At 40.9% G+C, this 21,416-nt stretch overlaps 1 protein-coding gene across 1 annotated transcript; it reads right to left on the reverse strand.

Moving 5' to 3' along the window:
* Positions 1-2,183: 2,183 nt before the first annotated feature.
* On the reverse strand, positions 2,184-3,267 carry LOC132048898 (uncharacterized). The gene is made up of 2 exons (XM_059439582.1): positions 2,862-3,267; positions 2,184-2,716 (listed from the first exon to the last, which is right to left on the reverse strand). The coding sequence occupies exons 1-2, from the start codon at positions 3,265-3,267 to the stop codon at positions 2,184-2,186; spliced, it is 939 nt and encodes a 312-aa protein (XP_059295565.1).
* Positions 3,268-21,416: the final 18,149 nt, after the last annotated feature.

A 21,416-nucleotide genomic window follows, 5' to 3' on the forward strand; every position in this document is an offset into this window, starting at 1 on the left:
TATGTCAAATCTGTAGGTCTTCCTATTTTTTTTTAATTAAAACTACCAAGAAGATTGCCTGATAGTGCTTTATTAAAAATCAAGTTTTGTACAAAAGCTAAAATGCAGAAAATAAAGGAAAATAATACATGAATCCAAACTAAAGGAAGTCTAACAGCTTGTCTATTGCAAATGCTTTGGCCTTGACTTGATACCATGTTGACACCTCAAGCTCTCACCAGGTGCTATGGATCCACAGTCCATTGAATTAAAATTCAGGCTTCAAGGATGGAATAGAATTCTTTCGTAAAGTTCCTCGTATTCGGCTATTTCGTGTTTGATCCAGGCCTATGTAGTGTTGACCTTTTCCTTCAAGAATGATTGTATAAAGGATCCTTTGGAAAAGTGACAACAGAATGAGCATGTAATCACACTAATACCCCCGTTGTAACCTGTCAAAAGTCCTTATATTCAATCGCCAAATCTGTTCTAGGCACGATTCTGAGCTTTTGACATATTGCAGAATCCTCATTGCATGTGTTAATCTCCTGGAATCTGATGATCTTTGGCTTGCCTAGTTCTGATGTATGACATCTGTGATTTTTCAGTATTCAAAATTTGTCTTGCTTTCCTTGGAAGTGATTGGTAACTATTGAAATGATGTTCACCTGCAAAATCAAAAACAAAGTTAGTCAAAAAATCTGCCAATCCATTTTCTTCCCTCAGCACATGCTCCACTCTCACTTTCTTATCCCTCATTGACCTTGTAATATCCTTTATGATCAAAGAGATACTCCATGGTACTTCCCATTGTCCTATCAAGATCATTTTAAGAGTCATTGAATCGGTCTCCAAGATTGCGTGCAATAGATCATTTGTAACACACATTTAAACCCCTCCGTAATGCCATTGCTTGAACTAAATTTGATGCATCGATATTCTTCTAGCCGCAACATGCACCAGTCTCCTCGGTAGTTCCTAATACAAAATGCCACCGAGCTTGGCCCTGGATTGCCTCTAGAAGCACCATCCGAGTTACACTTAAACCACTGCAGCATAGGCAAATTCCATCTCACTATCTTGCTCACTATATGTGGTCCGTATGTTTCAAACATCCGTATAACTGTGGGAAGAGACTTTGGTACTTGCATTCTTGGATTTCAACTCTACACATCGATGTATGGTCAAATTTATTTCATATATCACCTTATTGATTGTCATCTTCCCTCCATGCACCTGAGTGTTTCTCCACTTCTATATTTGCCACATGTGATCCGTTGTATGGCTCTAATAATAGATTTGAACTTAGATGAAAAATCAGCATTCCACAAACCCAGTATCACTTGTTTCTCGAAGCAAAGTTGCGTGATTCCTACGAAGCTTTAACATATCTCCAGACCTGTAAAACAATTTTTCCTGTGACAAATGGATGATCTACAGTTTCACATTGTTTAGGATCACAGCAATAGCATTTTCCTTTTGTATCAATCCCAATCCTTCTCACTATATCCCCTACTTGTAGTTTGCATTTCCACAATCTCCAAAAAAAGAATAAAATTTTGAAAGGCAAACCTAGTATCCACATGCTTTTGTATATATCAGACTTCCACGGCTTTCCTTCTTAAGAGCTCCCATGCACTTCCAACTGTAAATTTACTAGATGCTGTCATCATCCACCCTGGTTTATCCCATTCTTTTGTAGATTCATGAAAGTCTAATTCTTCCAGTATATGATCAACAATGTCAGTAGGAAAAAGCTGTTGTAGTTTACTTATGTTCCACCCATCCTGATTTCTCAATTCCTTCACACGTACATCTTTTTGTTCATCTATAACAAAATCATCAGGAACTAAGTAGTATAAAGCTCCAAGTTTTGTCCAATTATCAAACCAGATATTAGCAGTTCCACTTCTTGGCTCCCACCACATTTCATGCTCCATGTTGTCTCTAGCTTCTAACATCATTTTCTTGACCTGAGAGCCTCATTTCCAAGGCACATACTGAGGGTAGTGCCTTTTACAATACTTGTTCCACATATAATTTGACCATAGAGTATTTGTAGTTCTAAATTTCCACCAGAGTTTAGCACATAATTCTTTAGAAACATCAAATAAGGATCTGAAGCCAACTCCACCTACCTCCTTTGGCAAGCACAGATTCATCCATGAAGACCAATGTCTTCTTCTTCCTTCTTCACTATTATTCTAGAAAAATCTTGCAAACACCCTATGCAGGTCATATATAACACCCTTTGGAGGTCTGATAGCTGAGAGTAGGTGAATTGGCATACTTACTAAAACACTGTTGATCAAAACAACTTTTCCTCCAAAAGATAAAAGTCTTCCTTTCCAAGCTGCCAGTTTGTCCTTCACTTTTTGGATCAAGTCACTATAATCAGCCTTTCTCTTTCTTGCATGTGTGATTAGGCAACCTAAGTATGTGAAAGGGAAAGATCCCCTAGTAAAACCAGTAATAGCCTCCACCTGCTGCACTATCACATTTGCAGCTTTACTATGCATGTAGAAGGAACTTTTTCCTTTGTTGATAAGCTGCCCTGACATTTGCTCATACTCTTGTAATATTCTCATGATCAGCTGTAATGAAGTATCATCTGCAGATGAGAATATAATAGTATCATTTGCATAAGCAAGATGATTCAAATTAGCACTCCATTTAGGCATTCCATAGCTTCTAAAGCCATTGTCCTCAAATAAAGAGTTCAATGCTCTAGGCAAGACTTAGCGTAGACAAAATAAACAAAGCGGAGAGAGTGGATCTCCTTGCTTAACACCTCTTGTTGAGTGGAAAAATCCAAAAGCTGTCCATTGAATAGGCGAGTACCAATTGTTTGCTATCAATCTCCATATCATATCTATAAATACTTCGCAAATCCCATCTTCCTCGAACTCTTGCCAAAAAATCCCATGACACTCTATCATAGGCCTTAGCCATATCCAGTTTAAGCACCACATTAGCTGGTTTTCCCTTAAGTCTTATATCTGATACCACCTTTTGAGTTAACAGTACATTCTTAATGATACATCTTCCCTTTACAAAACCATACTGATTAGTAGATATCAAAGAAGGCAAAACATTTTCAAGTTTATTTTGCACCACTCTAGAGATCAATTTGTTAATAAAATTACTGAGACTTATGGGCCTCATATCTGTAAAGGTCTCAACATTATTCTTCTTTGGGATCAGAACCAGAATTGTATGAGTTATGGACTTTGGCAAAGTTTGTCCTTCAAAGAAGACTTTCACTACATTATACACACCAACCCCCATAATTTCCTAGCATACTTGATAAAATGCTGCTATCATACCATACGGACCACGAGCTATCTCGATAGATCAAAAAGCTCGCATTCTTCACATCTTCTAGAGTTGGCATCTTTGGTAAGTAGCGATTTTTCTCGAGTAACCATATTAGGAATATGTTACGGCAATGAGAAATACGAAGAGATATCCTCGTGTAAACTGATGATGATAAAATTGAATTGCTTCCTCAGCTAGAGTATCTTCCCCCCTAATCCAACTTCCATCTTGCTTTTTCATCCTTTTGACCTGCAATCTCTTCCTCCTACCATTTACCATATTGTGGAAAAACCTTGTATTCCTATCCCCCTCAGAAAAGCAAGTAAAATGAGATTTATGTCTCAAGAACTCCTTCTCATAATGCATATACTTCTTCAATTCTGCTTGTGCTAGTTGGAGTACCATCCTGTTTGCAGGAGAAGGATCATCTTCAAAAAAAATTTGTTCTTTAACTCTCACAATATCTTCCCTTACTACCAGTTGCTTGAAGATATCCCCAAAGGTAGCTTTACTCCATTCTGATAAAACAGACTTAACTTTTTTAAGCTTCAGTTTAAAATTAATGAGTTCATCTGCTTCAAAATCAATATTCCACCCTTGATTCACAACCTTTAAGAAGGATTCATGTTCTATCCAAAAATTTAGAAATCTGAAAGGTTTCCTTACATGTTGAGATGAATTTCCACAAGTAAGTAGAAGAGGAGCATGATCAGAACCAGTTCTACATAAATGTTCAACTTCCATGTGACCAAACCAATCCTGTAGTTTGGAATTAGTGAGCATTCTGTCCAACCTTTTAAAAATACAATCCCTACCAGCTCTACCATTCCACCATGTGAATAAGATCCCTTTAAAAGAAACTTCAAAAAGTTCACTTGAATTCACACAGAATGCAAAAGCTTCATACTCATCTGGATAAACTGGCAGACCCCCTATTTCCTCATCTTCATGCATAATGACATTGAAATCTCCTCCCACAAGCTGTGTGTTACACCTCGAAAAATTTTCCGTGATGTACAGTGAATAGGCTAATGAAGAGTACGAAATAGCATTTGACGATTCTAAATAAGATTTTAAAGACATTTGATGTTAGACGAGAAAATTGCCAAGAGAAGGCCATGTATGCGATAAGTATCGGAAAGGATTTATGAGTAGCAAGTTGATGAAAACTTAATGAGGTGTTGGGGAAGAGTTATAATTCCCCTTAGATTGTTAATGAAGTGATAAACAAGTGTTAAGAAGGTTCCATAAGGATTGGAGATCAAACGAGACGACGGGATCAACTTCGGTGGAACTGTGAGTTCCACGATCATGTTCCCCGGCCCATATAATATTCCACGGACCGTGGATGGGTCCGTGGAACTGCCAGCAGAGAAGGTGGATAGCTAGTCATAAACCACGACCGGTTTCACGGACGGCACTAGGTTCCACGGACCGTGGAACAGTCCGTGGAACTCTGACAGGCTGAAATGTTCTAAGTTTATAAATGTGATTCTAACTTCATTATTTCATTTCCAACACTTCTACACTTATATCTAAAGCCTCTAGAGCATTACATATATTTCATGAACAAGAATCCAAGGGAAATCAAAGGTTATTATCATCGAACCAAGTGAATCAAAGTAAGAAAACCCATTAAAGTTCATCAAACACAAGGAATTCAAGTGAAGGAAAATCTAGGTTTTGCTCAAGTGAGGTATATGCAACCAAGGTTCAATACTACACCATATAAGGTAATTTTTATGATGTTTTCATGTTGTTTAAAGTATTTGGAAGTTGAAACACTTGGATTACATAAGGAAATAGGAAATGGGTCATGAATGTGTGAATAGTATCACTTTTGAGTAAATGTTTGGAATGAGTTATGATTCTTGATACATTATGAATATGATAATATTATAAATGATATTGAGAGTATGGAATCGACATTGTATGTGAATGAATGTATTGTCGAGATATAACGATGAATATGGATGAATTGAAGTGAATTGTGAAGTAAGGATAATGTAGTTGACTAAAGGCTATTGTGATGATATTGTGAATGTTATTATTGATGTTTGGGAGTTGATATGTGATATGGAGGAAGTCATATAAATAAAGGAGATGCTGTCCGATTTTCTCTAGAATTAGTCACGAATGCTAAGCTATCCATTATCTAATATGAGTATGCACTTCAATGAAGGTAGAACGTGAGCCTTGAGGAAAAACGTACAAGTGATAGAATAGCTGCACGGAAAGGTATGTAAGGCTAACCCTTCTTTAATAAGGCATGGTTCTTTGGCCAAATGTTCATCCTTCTACGAGTCTACGATATTCTCCAATGATCCTATCTCTAGAAGTTACTAAGCTTATGATGCTCAAATGATACGATTGCATTAAGTTCCTTATACGACGAGTAATTCTCTAAAGATAGAATGTAATGAATGACGATAGTAAAAAGGCTATACATATATGTATATATATATATATATATATATATATGTATATGTATGTATATATATATATATATATATATATATGTATATGTATGTATATATATATATATATATATATATATATATATATATATATATATATATATATATATATATATATATATATATATATATATATATATATATATATATATATATATATATATATATATATGACGTGCGCGTGCGCGCTGCGGTTGGGTACGAACAACAACGAGCCTTGGTAGGGCCGGGTATGACACGAGCCTTGGTAGGGCCGGGTATGTAAAACACGAACCTACGTGGTTGGGTATGATATATAAATGCTATGTATATGACATCAATATGAGTACGAATATGCTATGTATATGACATCAATATGAGTACGAATATGTTAAGATTATGTAAATGCCAAGTAAAGGCTATGTTTATGCAATGTATATGATATGAGCATGAGTATGAAAGGAAATATGATTACGAATACGAAAATAGATACGAAAGGTAAATGAGTACGGATATGGATGTATGTGCACGAATACGCAATAGAAATGGAACGCCCCTATGGAATGCAAGTAAGTGCTATGACGATGATGCTATTATCTCCCATCCTATGTTATTTCATATGTTGTCTATGATGCTTTCATATTGATATTGATCAAGCTTTACATACTCAGTACATTCTTCGTACTGACGTCCTTTTGTTTGTAGACGCTGCGTCATTCCCGCAGGTGGCCAGGGAGACAGACTCAATCCATAGCCATATTACTCAGGGACTACATAGCGGAGCTCCACTTTATTTGGAGCTACAGCTTTTGGTATAGATTCTTTTGTGTACATATTCATGGGCACGGCGGGGTCCTGTCCCGCCCATATGTTACGATATGATGTACCCTTCTTAGAGGCTCGTATACATATGTATATGGTTAGATATGTTCGGCCTTGTCGGCCTATATTTTGGGATATTATTTTGATAGCCTTGTCGGCTGATGTACGTTTATATGGGCATAAATGTTACTGATGATATAGATGTGTTATTGCCCAATGAGATTAGAATGATGACGAATGAAAAGCATGATTTAACTATGTGGCTCACCTAGATGTGATGTATAAGTATGTTAAGGGGTGCTCGGGTGGGCTAGCACCGGGTGCTCGTCGCGGCCCTCCGGTTGGATCGTGACAAAAATGGTATCAGAGCAGTTCAGTCCTAGGGTGTGTCTACGAGCCGTGTCTAGTAGAGTCTTGGTTATGTGTGTGTTGCGTGCCACACTTATAAACAAGAAGCTGCGGGCATTTTACGAATGAATGACCTTTTTTCTTCATAAGAAATCTTGCGATAGAGCTATGATGTAAGAACTTCTTGTTTCTTAACCATGTGTTGTGTATTTCAGAAATGCCTGTAAAGAGAAAGGCTACAATGGCCCAAAAAGGCAAGATGGTGGCAGAAAAGCGGGCTGAAAGAGCACCGCCACCGGTAGTAGAGGAAAGTGAGTCCCAAAGTGCTGCTCAATCTTGGTCCTCCCGTTCAGAGCCTATATTAGAGGAGCGCGAGGGAGCCTCAGCCCCAGCTCCAGCACCTCCGGCTCCTCCACCGGATGCTTCAGGCCAAGATGTGAAAGAGGCCATTAATCTGCTGACTCAATTGGTTGCGGCCCAGACTCAGAGGCAAAGTTCAGGGCAAAGTGATAGGGCTGTTAGTGCAAGAGCCTGTGATTTCATTAGTTTGAACCCTCCGGAATTCTTTGGATCAAAGCCGGATGAGGACCCTCAGAATTTCATTGATGGTATGTTGAGTACACTTCGGTTGATACATGCTTCAGACACCGAATTGGTGGAACTAGCGTCCTATAGATTGAGGGATGTTGCGGTATGTTGGTACATGATTTGGATGGCTTCACAGGGAGCCAATGCACTTCTCGGTATGGCGGGAATTTATAGATGCTTTCCTCCGACATTATTTGCCCCCAGAAGCTCGGCGAGCTAGAGCCGATAAGTTCCTAAATTTGAGACAAGGGAGCATGAGTGCCCTAGAGTATAGTCTCCACTTCAATTCCTTGGCTAGGTATGCTTCGACCATGGTAGCGGATATAGGTGACCGGGTGCACCGGTTTGTGAAAGGCCTAGGGCCACATTTGATGGATAGGTGCCTAACTGCGTTTCTTCAGGACAATATGGATATTTCATGGATCCAAGCCCATGCCCAGAACTTGGAAGAAAGTCTACAACAACAAAGAAGTGAGCATGATAGAGGGCATAGCAAGAGGGCTAGATCTTCGGGTCCAATGAACGAGTATAGAGGTGGGCACGGACGAGGCGATCTTCTAGACATTCGGGCTACTCAATGACTAGTGCGCCTCCACAGTATTTAGGTGTCACACCCTAACCCGATAGGGCATGATGGTCACCCGACCCTTACGTGGGGCCGAGCGAACCCGCTGACTCTCGTGAAACTCATAATCATCTTTGGGCCCTTAAATCATGACATGAGCGCAAAATGAAAACCTTTCAAAGAACAACATGCTTTTCGTCTTTTTTTAAATCAAATAAAATCTATGATCATATGAAATCTGTAATGTAATGCATAATGATACATCGGCTTATAGAGCGCTTACAAACGACATATCATACACGCGACTGCGTACGCAAAGTCTCTAACATAAACAATTTTGTCATAACATAAATACTCTGACTCGGCAGCACTCCGGAGGAAATGGAGCTCGACAATCCAGCTGGAACATCTTCTACTCATCTGTGTACACCTGCGTGGCATGAAACGTAGCCCCCGAAGAAAGGGGGTCATACGGAACATGTACTGAGCATGTAAAGCATGAAATACAGTAAACAGGATCATACTGAATAAGGAGTACAGAAAATCGTAAGGCTTGACTCTGAAACATAAACAAATAATCATCATGTACATATGCGTGCATAGCGTGTCCCGGCCCTCTAGTGAGGGACTCGGTAAGTAAAATCAACATATACATGTACATATAGCGTGTCCCGGCCCTCTAGTGAGGGACTCGGTAAATAACATCATCATATGCATGTCATCATGTCATCATATATATATATACCGTACCCGGCCCTCTAGTGAGGGACTCGGTGAATAGAATTGTCACGATCCAACCCCGTAGGCCGTGACTAGTGCCCGATCTGGGCACCCAAACACACCTATCAAACGCTATCACAAGGTATATCAAACGTATCCAAGTATATAACAGAAGCCGACGAGGCTGTGTTCCAAATTTATATAATTTCCAGAAAAATTTCGGCAGAGTTTCCTTTGTTTTACGGACTATCCAAAATAACTCTTCGTACAGAAAATACCAACAAAGGCCACACAGGGCCATCAAAACAACATATATACATATGTGGGCCGACAAGGCTGCCACGGCGAATGAAATCGCCCAAACACAACTGTACAGAAGTAGGCACAACCCACTAACATGTCCACGGACTCTAAACGGACGGAACGAGAATCATATGACGGGACGGGCCCCGCCGTACCCACGAGCAAACAAATATATACACCACGGACGAGTATGTACCAAAAGGTAGGCTCCGGAATAAGGAGCACTCCAAGACCGATGAAAATCCTAGGCCGGCGGATCACCAAAAATGTACACTGCGGGCATGAAACGCACCCCGACGAAAGAGGGGTCGGTCACGGAATATACCGAGTATGCAAAGTAGAAATATACAATATATCAAATCTGAGTCATAATCGAAGCGGAAGTACAGAAAGTAAGTACATATCCAAAAATACCAAAACGTTTACTTATTAATAACATTTTTCTCAAGAAAACGAATTATGCATAGGACTCAGTGTCACACCACATATCGCGGTCAAAATCCAGCGGCACTATCACATCACATAACATACCGCGGCCAAATACCCGGCTCGGCAATATCGCAGAACATACCGCGGCCAAATACCCAGCGGCAATATCACAGAACATACCGCGGCCAAATACCCAGCGGCTATATCACATAACATAACATAACATACCGCGGCCAAATACCCAGCGGCAATATCACATAACGGCATACAATTCATTATTACAAACCCAATAGAATAACCAAAGCGTACCATTATTTCCAACCCAAGGAAATAGTCAAATCAAATTTTCTCCGAATGTCACTCGAAAGCATATCAAACCAAACTTGTAAATCATAATCCCGTATCAAAATCACATGCATATGAGCAAATAAATAATTAAGTTACCTTCCAAAATCCGATGACCAAATATATTTACTAACATCGGAAAGTGCAGAAACAAGTTTCAGATTTATCGGAATTAGTACACAAAAGTTACAACCTTCTGAAATCGTCCTTATGTATCAAACTATATTATCAAACTCAATAAAGTAGTTAAAATAAATATTTTATAGTAATCGGAGCGATGGTCAAAAGTTCTCTTTCAAAATCTCGCAAATATACCAAAAGGTAAGTAAAATAGTCATATTTGAAATCGGAATAATCATTACAACATTTTCTTTCAAAAATTGTCTAAATTACATAAAGGGCATCGCGAGACCCACGGACGGGTGTAGACCCGAGCTGGGCCCGCCTATGGAAAACATACTCATCCTACATCATACAAACTCCTACGAAAATTTCAAAGCAATCCGAGCTTTTCTGTGAAAGTTATGGGCGTTTGAACTTTTGGAATCGCTAAAAAGAATAAGCTTTAAAACCAAAAATCAGCTTTCATGAAATCTTTACAAATTATGAATTCCAAGGATATAAGGATCGATGTTATGGCATATTAGCACAAGAATACCAAGGAAACACATGCGAATCATAGACAAGCTCGGATTGTGAGAATAGAGTCTCCTAGAGGCTCGTATCATAGCCTATTTTAACTAAGGCATGCCAAAAGAAAAGGTTACTTTACATACCTCAAACGCTCTCCAATATGATCCAAACTCAAGCTAAATCCAACCTATGATTCGGGCTGCCCACGATCTATAAACAAGCCATAAAATGCCAAACATTAGCTAAAGACTTTTTGGCCTTATATTCCAAATTGCCCTTAATTCTACGTAAATTTGGGCGGCATTTCCCACGTAAATAGGACACCCCGAGAATTTAACTCGGCCAAAACAATCAACAACAACAACAATAACCAACCTAGCAACCTCAACAACCAATCCGGAAAGCAATACAACAATAATAGCTTTCTTTTCCATCATTCGACAACATTCATGAATTCGATTCAACGGCTTACCTTCAAGCCAGGATCGACGCTTATACATTCACATACTAACCCGAACCCATACCAACAATATTTAAAGACATCCTAAGCAATTCATACAACATTTCCAACAATCCAAATTTTTCTCCAACTTGGCCGAATTCAGCCCCTCAACCCGAGACACCCCTATAACTTTTTCTTCATTTTCAAATCATGATTTGTATCCACAATTCACATTCTAACAATGCTATTTTCATCAATATACAAAATACATTAAATGTACAATAATCTCCAAATCAGTCCACAACAACTACAACATCCATTTAAGTCATTAGACATTCATTTCCAACATAGAATTCACAACGACGATGACTAAAACATTAAGCGATATCGATTCGTTCATTGTCATATAATATGACCATTTCGACCAACACTACACATATACATATATGGATAATTCTCAATCGTTCTTCACCTTACCATGATCATAATATACTAACTAAACATTAATTCATCACTTCAATACAACCCAACACACACACACACTACACGGCTAGAACACCACACCCACAACTCACTTCCAACATTCCATATTTCATGATTTTCCTCCATTATAACATACTACAACAAGCATACAACCCTCACAATACATAAAACATAATGAATTCTTACCTTTTCTCTTCAATTTCCCAATAGCTAGGGTTTCCAAAAGATGAAAAATAATGGGTTGATCACTCCAACGTCGCTTCCAAGCTACTTAGGGACCTCAATATAGTGGGTTTACATCAACAAAATAATTTTAGAAGGACAAGAAATGGGAGTGGATTTTTAGGAGCTTTGGCCGAGAGCCTCACTTTGTGAGGTATTCTTCATCTTTTTTTTTTCTAAGTGCTAAGAATGACTAAAGATGACTAGTGGTCATCTTTTAATCCCCCTCTAGAGTTGTACAAAATCTTGGCCCACATTAATGTGTTGTTCCACTCAAAAGTTGACACAAAAATTGTGTGGGGGCCTCAATCCACTCACATGGCCAACTATGGAAAATGGATGATTTTTCAACTTTCAATTTTATCACTTTTGGTCCCAAATTTTCCTAATTGTTCCATACCAACAAATTCATACACAACTTATATCTCAAAATAAAATCGAAGGTCAAGAATCCCGACTTTGTATCCCGAAATAGTTTTGTCCTTAACTTATCATAATTAATCTGGATTATTTCAATGTACAAAAATACGGGTTCTAACATCCTCCCCCCTTTAGAAAATTCGTCCTCGAATGTTAAATTAACCTTACGGGTCATACAAATAATTTTGGGGAGTTTCTTTAACAACTATCGCAAACAGTTCATACATCAATCAGCATAACCAATCAAAGAGTTTAAATTACCTGTACCCGCGTCTGGTGGCGCCTCCTGATCCTGACCGCGGGTCAACGCATATAGGCGGTTCGATGGACCGCCGTAGAGCTGGGGGCTCCGCCACGGCCTCTGCCACGGCCTGCTGGAGTCGGCGTGCCCGCCCCATCGGGCGCATAGATACGGAAGGGGAAGACGAACCGGCAACTGACCCGGTAGGCTGAGCTGCTCCCCCTGCACCGCCCCTGAGTGGACAATCTCTCATATAGTGGCCCTGCTGGCCACAGGTAAAGCAAGCACCCGTGGCACGATAACACTCCCCCGAATGGCGTCCCCTACAGTGAGGACATCGGGGTAGGGGTTGCCTCCACTGGCTGGAATCTCCGTCCATCTGTGAGCCCGGAGCTCTGGAACTCTGCCCTGCCTCTAAGTACCCCGCACCATCTGGGCTCCAACCGGTAAACTGTGGGGGTGTAGTCTGCGCTGGCTGGGGAGGGTATCTGCTCTGCTGCTGCTGAGGCTGCCTGCCTCGAGACTCCCCAGAATATGCTGCGGACCTGGCCCTCTTGGGCTGGCCCCGGTCATAATCCCTGTCGGGCTGACGCCCCCGGTGTCGGTCCTCCATACCCTGGGCGTGGGCCTGTATACGGGCGATATCCATCCCTGTCTGGGCCGCCATCACCGTACAGCTATCAATAAAGTAATCATCCGGCCCCTATCACATCTGGGTGCATCCGGTCGGTCACAACATAAGCGGCGCATATCCGGCCGCCGAATCAAACTCCCGCATCGTACTCCCCGACACTCCCCGCCCTCTCGCTTCAACAAGAGTAAATCGGTCTACCCCCGGCTCGCCTCACCTCCGAGGCGTAAAATGGGGGGCCGAAAAGCCTCGCAGTAAACTCGCCCCATACGGCCGGAGAGGGCACCTCGCCTCCGGACACGCATCCACGACTCATACCGCTAGTCGCTACATCGTGCAACCGGTATGACGCCATCTCAACCGACTCGTCGTCTCGGTAGCACTAATCAACCGCAGGTGCGCCGCATCCGCACGGATGAACTCATGAGGGTCCTCTCGCGGGCTTTGACCCGAAGAACTCTCGGGTGGCCCACAAAGTAGAAAATCACGGCCCCGTGGTCGTCGCGCCCGTCCGCACGATCCTCCCCTCGCTCCCCGTCCGGGGACCTCGCCCCGCTACCAACCGAGTCAACAACCTACCTCTCGTAGGTCCCATCATCCGCCCCGGCCGGGGAGCCGGAGGCATGGTGCATCGGTGCCGCCGGAGCCGCGGTGGAGCCGCCCCTCGTGCCGCAGTCGCCGTGGTCGCTCCAAATCCCTCCGATACGGCGGCAGCGAACTAGCCGTCGGAGGCACAATATCCGCCTATCCGAGCACGAGCCCTAGTAGTCGCCCGGGCTCGCTAGTCTCCGCCGTAGACTTGCCCTTCGGGCAACCGTGGCCTTCCTCGGAGGCATCACCGAAAACATAACATTTCGTCGAGAGGAGTCATCCCGCTAACACGGCTCTATCGCACGATCTAAGATCGAAGAAAAGACAACATCCTAAATGTCCCGTAGCTTCCCGTTTATAGATGTGGTGCACAACACACCGATAAACAAGACTCTACTAGACACGGTCTGTAGACATTCCGAGGACGAACCGCTCTGATACCACTTCTGTCACGACCCAACCCCGTAGGCCGTGACTAGTGCCCGATCCGGGCACCCAAACACACCTATCAAACGCTATCACAAGGTATATCAAACGCATCCAAGTATATAACAGAAGCCGACAAGGCTGTGTTCCAAATTTATATAATTTCAAGAAACATTTCGGCAGTTTCCTTTGTTTTACGGACTATCCAAAATAACCCCGCGCAAGTACGTAAAATGCCAACAAAGGCCACACGGGGCCATCAAAACAACATATATACATATGTGGGCCGACAAGGCGCCACGGCGAATGAAATCGCCCAAACACAACAGATACAACACAACTCTACATTTAAGTAGGCACAACCTACTAACATGTCCACAGACCTCTAAGTAGACAGACATAATCATATGACGGGACAGGGCCCCGCCGTACCCCTGAGCAAACAAATATATACACCACGGACGAGTATGTACCAAAAGGTAGGCTCCGGAATAAGGAGCACTCCAAGACCGCTGATGAAAATCCTAGGCCGGCGGATCACCAAAATCTGTACCTGCGGGCATGAAACGCGCAGCCCCCGACGAAAGGGGGTCGGTACGGAATATGTACCGAGTATGCAAAGTAGAAATATACAATATATCAAATCCGAGTCATAATCGAAGCGGAAGTACGTAAAGTAAGTACATATCCAAAAATACCAAAACGTTTACTTATTAATAACATTTTTCTCAAGAAAACGAATTATGCATAGGACTCGGTGTCACACCACATACCGCGGTCAAAATCCGGCGGCACTATCACATCACATAACATACCGCGGCCAAATACCCGGCGGCAATATCGCAGTAACATACCGCGGCCAAATACCCAGCGGCAATATCACAGAACATACCGCGGCCAAATACCCAGCGGCTATATCACATAACATAACATAACATACCGCGGCCAAATACCCAGCGGCAATATCACATAACGGCATACAAATCATTATTACAAACCCAATAGAATAACCAAAGCGTACCATTATTTCCAACCCAAGGAAATAGTCAAATCAAATTTTCTCCGAATGTCACTCGAAAGCATATCAAACCAAACTTCGTAAATCATAATCCCGTATCAAAATCACATGCATATGAGCAAATAAATAATTAAGTTACCTTCCAAAATCCGATGACCAAATATATTTACTAACATCGGAAAGTGCGAAACAAGTTTGATTTATCGGAATTAGTACACAAAAGTTACAACCTTCCGAAATCGTCCTTATGTGTCAAATCGTATTATCAAACTCAATAAAGTAGTTAAAATAACTATTTTATAGTAATCGGAGCGATGGTCAAAAGTTCTCTTTCGAAATCTCGCAAATATACCAAAAGGTAAGTAAAATAGTCATATTTGAAATCGGAATAATCATTACAACATTTTCTTTCAAAAATTGTCTAAATTACATAAAAGGGCATCGCGAGACCCACGGACGGGTGTAGACCCGAGCTGGGCCCGCCTATGGAAAACATACTCATCCTACATCATACAAACTCCTACGAAAATTTCAAAGCAATCCGAGCTTTTCTGTGAAAGTTATGGGCGTTTGAACTTTTGGAATCGCTAAAGAATAAGCTTGAAAACCAAAAATCAGCTTTCATGAAATCTTTACAAATTATGAATTCCAAGGATATAAGGATCGATGTTATGGCATATTAGCACAAGAATACCAAGGAAACACATGCGAATCATAGACAAGCTCGGATTGCGAGAATAGAGTCTCCTAGAGGCTCGTATCATAGCCTATTTTAACTAAGGCATGCCAAAAGGAAAGGTTACTTTACATACCTCAAACACTCTCCAATATGATCCAAACTCAAGCCAAATCCAACCTATGATTCGAGCTGCCCACGATCTATAAACAAGCCATAAAATGCCAAACATTAGCTAAAGACTTTTTGGCCTTATATTCCAAATTGCCCTTAATTCTACAAAAATTTTAAAGCATTTCCCCGTAAATAGGACACCCCGAGAATTTAACTCGGCCAAAACAATCAACAACAACAACAATAACCAACCTAGCAACCTCAACAACCAATCCGGAAAGCAATACAACAATAATAGCTTTCTTTTCCATCATTCGACAACATTCATGAATTCGATTCAACGGCTTACCTTCAAGCCAAGATCGACGCTTATACATTCACATACTAACCCGAACCCATACCAACAATATTTAAAGACATCCTAAGCAATTCATACAACATTTCCAACAATCCAAATTTTTCTCCAACTTGGCCGAATTCAGCCCCTCAACCCGAGACACCCCTATAACTTTTTCTTCATTTTCAAATCATGATTTGTATCCACAATTCACATTCTAACAATGCTATTTTCATCAATATACAAAATACATTAAATGTACAATAATCTCCAAATCAGTCCACAACAACTACAACATCCATTTAAGTCATTAGACATTCATTTCCAACATAGAATTCACAACGACGACGACTAAAACATTAAGCGATATCGATTCGTTCATTGTCATATAATATGACCCATTTCGACCAACACTACATATATATATATATATATGGATAATTCTCAATCGTTCTTCACCTTACCATGATCATAATATACTAACTAAACATTAATTCATCACTTCAATACAACCCAACACACACACACACTACACGGCTAGAACACCACACCCACAACTCACTTCCAACATTCCATATTTCATGATTTTCCTCCATTATAACATACTACAACAAGCATACAACCCTCACAATACATAAAACATAATGAATTCTTACCTTTTCTCTTCAATTTCCCAATAGCTAGGGTTTCCAAAAGATGAAAAATAATGGGTTGATCACTCCAACGTCGCTTCCACGCTACTTAGGGACCTCAATATAGTGGGTTTACATCAACAAAATAATTTTAGAAGGACAAGAAATGGGAGTGGATTTTTAGGAGCTTTGGCCGAGAGCCTCACTTTGTGAGGTGTTCTTCATCTTTTTTTTTTCTAAGTGCTAAGAATGACTAAAGATGACTAGTGGTCATCTTTTAATCCCCCTCTAGAGTTGTACAAAATCTTGGCCCACATTAATGTGTTGTTCCACTCAAAAGTTGACACAAAAATTGTGTGGGGGCCTCAATCCACTCACATGGCCAACTATGGAAAATGGATGATTTTTCAACTTCCAATTTTATCACTTTTGGTCCCAAATTTTCCTAATTGTTCCATACCAACAAATTCATACACAACTTATATCTCAAAATAAAATCGAAGGTCAAGAATCCCGACTTTGTATCCCGAAATAGTTTTGTCCTTAACTTATCATAATTAATCCGGATTATTCCAATGTACAAAAATACGGGTTCTAACAAGAATCATCATATGCCATCCTGGCCACCATCCCCATATCATCATTTCATCATATCATCATGTCATCATATATATATACCGTACCCGGCCCTCTAGTGAGGGACTCGGTGAACAATGCGAAACCGTGCACGAATACATACCCGCCCGGGACTCGGTGAAAGATGCATTGAGGCATACACGAGCAGAGTAGTGAGAAACCATATGCACATAAATCATCATTACGTACTCAATGGATAAGTAAGTAGTCGACGCTCGAGAGTCAAAACGGTAATCATATTAAGTCTTTCAAAAAGTCGTCAAGACTAAACAAAGGAAAAATCTCGGGGGACCACGGATATGCATCAAACCAATCCGGGCCCGCCCATGAAAGTTACAGTCATTATACGTTATAGAACTTTCTACGAACGTTTCAAAGCAATCCGGTTCTGTCTATGAAAGTTACGGACATTTTTAACATAAAAATCCTTTTTGGAGCAAAACTCTTTGTACCACATTTGAATTCAATCATACAAAGACATAAAGACCATAGTTCTACCACATTAAGAATGCTAACACTAAGAGGTGGATAAGGATCGTAAACATGCTCGGATCATAAGAGTAGAGTCTACCCCGAGGATCGTATCATAGCTTACTTACACTAAGACATGCCAAAAGAAAGAAAGGGTAAGCTTCACATACCTCGTCCGCTTCCTAAGCTAATCCAAACTCAAGTCTCGGGCTCCCCAAGATCTATAATACGTCAATAAATACCAAACATTAGCTATAGGCACTTAGGGATTCAATCCTAAGTTAGCATTGTCTAGAAATTTGGGCGACATTTCCCCCGTTTATATGCCTAGCCCGAATTCTCAATTTAACCAACAACACCAACAACAATACCAATGGTATTAACATCATTTCCAATACCGACGTATGCCATAAAACAACCCGCACACTATTTTCTAAATTTCTCAACCAACCAAATTTGCGATATAACTATTTAATAATTTTATTTTCATAAAGGAGTCGAAATTCATATGAACAACATCAATAACAACAGCCTTCACATTTTACAAGGTAAATACATTTATTTTCATCCAAATTCTCTTCAAGTCTCCTTCCATAATTCACAACACCAACACACGAATTTATCAGACTATTCCCTCCGTGCTAATCCGTTAACATTCTAAATAAACTCGTTAATAATGAAAAGGAACCGTATTCATACCTCAAGCATGCATCCCCCATGTTATCACTCTTATCCTTGGTTGATTTTTATCTCAAATTGAAGACAACGCAGCGTACAACACTTTTCGCTTCATGGGCTTGAATTCGGGGCTCGATTTTGGTCAAAATTGGTTTTTCTTCTCTCAAGGCTCTTCTCTCTCTCTTTCCAGAATTTTCTGGTGTTCTTGGTCTGAAAAATTAGAGGCAAGGGCTGAAATTTCACTTAAATAGGCATGGGTCATGGGCCTAACCCGATTGGGCCCGGTTTGGGCCTAGCCCACTGACCTTTCCGCCTTAAAACGTCCATATCTCCTTATCCCGACGTCACCTGTGGGGCCACGACCTATTGTTAGAAAACTAATTCAATTATCTACAACTTCTATCTTTGGTATTTTTCCAAATTCCAAACTTATAATACCGTTTCTGCCCCTCGAAGTCAGATCACCGGAAAACGTTACTTAAAAATATTTGCTTGGAGGACTTCCACTTTGATTTGGCTCAAGGGTCCTTCTTGAGTTATGTTTAACTTCACATATGTGATTCATATAAATTGTCGCATGTCCCAAAAAAATCTCAATGTGTGGGCCCCACCTCAGCTTGCGAATAATCCGACGTACAAAAATACGAAATATAATACTGTCAACGTGAGTTTAAATTATGAAGCAACAACATGATCGTCAATTTTTAAGCACGTTAATAAGGACCTTCCAATTGGTTGGAAGCCGGAAGAAAATAATTTTTGTGATCACTATTCATGGTCTTCCATTTTAGCTTGCCTTGGCCGAATATGGCTCCTTTGGTTTTCTCCAAGTTTCTTGAATTTTCTAAGGGTGAGAATGATGAAAATGATTTAATTAGTCATCTTCTAATCACATATATAAAAACATCCATGTGGCCCATGGCCCACACCCATGTGGCGGGCCACTTAGCCATTTTTATTTCATGAATTTTAACTTTCCAATATTCACTTTTAACCCCAAATTTTTCCTTAATATTCCATGCCAACAAAATCATAAACACCTCATGTCTTAAAACAAAATCGTAGTTAAAAGTCTCCACTTCGCCTCCCGGAATAGCCTTGTCCTTAACTTATCATGATTAACTCGGATTTTCCCAATGTACGAAATACGGGATATAACATTAGGCCAGAGATTTGATAGACCTACTCATCCCGAGCCGAGTCAGAGCTTTTCGGGATCTCAATTTAGAGGTGATTCGGGTCAGGCGAGGCCACCGGTACCACGATGTTCCCAGTGTGGGAAGTTGCATTGGGGTCAGTGTAGATTGGGTTCAGAAGGATGCTATTCATGTGGTCGACCAGGCCATATTATGCGAGATTGCCCCTCAGTTAGTGGCAGAGGTAGGGAACAGCCTTCAGGGTCAGTAGCCGGATCTTCGGCATCTATACGCCCTATGGGGCTAGGTTCACATGCCCGTGCGGCCATGGTAGAGGCGGGGGAGAGTCCCCAAAGACCGTATTTATGCTTTGTTGGACGCCAAGATCTTGAGTCTTCCGATGTTATCACGGTATATTATCGGTATTTTCTCATGATGTATATGCTTTGATAGATCCTGGCTCCACATTGTCATACGTTACTCCGTATATTGCGGGTCGGTTTAGAATCAAACCGGAGTTGATTAAACCTTTTGAGGTGTCCACACTCGTTGGTGAATCGGTAATAGCTAACCGAGTATATAGAAATTATGTAATTGTGATTTGTGATCGCTGTACTATGATTGACTTGTATGAGTTAAAAATGGTGGATTTTGATGTCATTATGGGCATGGATTGGTTGGCTTCTTGCTACGCCAATGTTGATTGTAGAATGAAAATGGTTCGCTTCCAATTTCCGGGAGAGCCAGTTTTAGAATGGAAAGGAAATACGGCGTCACCAAAGGGTAGGTTTATTTCCTATCTAAAGGCAAGGAAAATGATTACAAAAGGTTGCATTTATCATCTAGTGCGGGTTCAAGATGTAGAAGCTGAACCGCCGACTTTTCAGTCAGTCCCCGTAGTGAATGAATTTTCGGATGTATTCCCGGAAGAGCTTCCAGGCCTCCCTCCCGAGCGGGAGATTGATTTTGCTATTGATGTGTTGCCAGACACTAAGCCTATATCTATTCCTCCTTATAGAATGACTCCCGCAGAACTAAAAGAGTCGAAGGAGCAATTGAAATACTTGCTTGAGAAAGGCTTTATTAGGCCTAGTTCATCCCCGTGGGGAGCACCCGTACTGTTTGTTCGAAAGAAAGACGGCTCGTTGAGAATGTGCATTGACTATCGGCAATTGAATAAGGTGACGATTAAGAATAAATATCCTCTTCCGAGGATTGATGACTTATTTCATCAATTACAAGGTTCCAGATGATTTCCAAGATAGATTTGAGATCCAGGTATCATCAAGTGAGAGTTAGGGAGAAAGATATCCCTAAGACAGCTTTCAGAACGAGATATGGCCATTTTGAGTTCCGGGTGATGTCATTTGGGCTAACTAATGCACCGGCAGTATTTATGGATTTAATGAATGATGTGTTCAGGCCCTTCCTAGATTTGTTCGTGATTGTGTTCATCGATGACATCTTGGTGTATTCTAGATCCGAGGCAGAACATGCGGATCATTTGCGTACTGTCCTTAGAGTTCTTCAAACTCGAAAGTTATTTGCAAAATTTTCTAAGTGTGAGTTTTGGTTGAACTCGGTGACATTTCTGGGGCACATTATTTCAGCCGATGGTATTCGGGTAGATAGCCAAAAGATTGAGGCCGTGAAGACTTGGCCAAGGCCCACAACTCCTACGGAGGTACGTAGCTTTTTGTGCTTAGCAGGATATTACAGGAGATTTGTAGAGGGTTTTTCTTCTATTTCTGCACCA

The sequence above is a fragment of the Lycium ferocissimum genome, chromosome 3, assembly GCF_029784015.1.
Source record: "Lycium ferocissimum isolate CSIRO_LF1 chromosome 3, AGI_CSIRO_Lferr_CH_V1, whole genome shotgun sequence".
NCBI lineage: Eukaryota > Viridiplantae > Streptophyta > Magnoliopsida > Solanales > Solanaceae > Lycium > Lycium ferocissimum.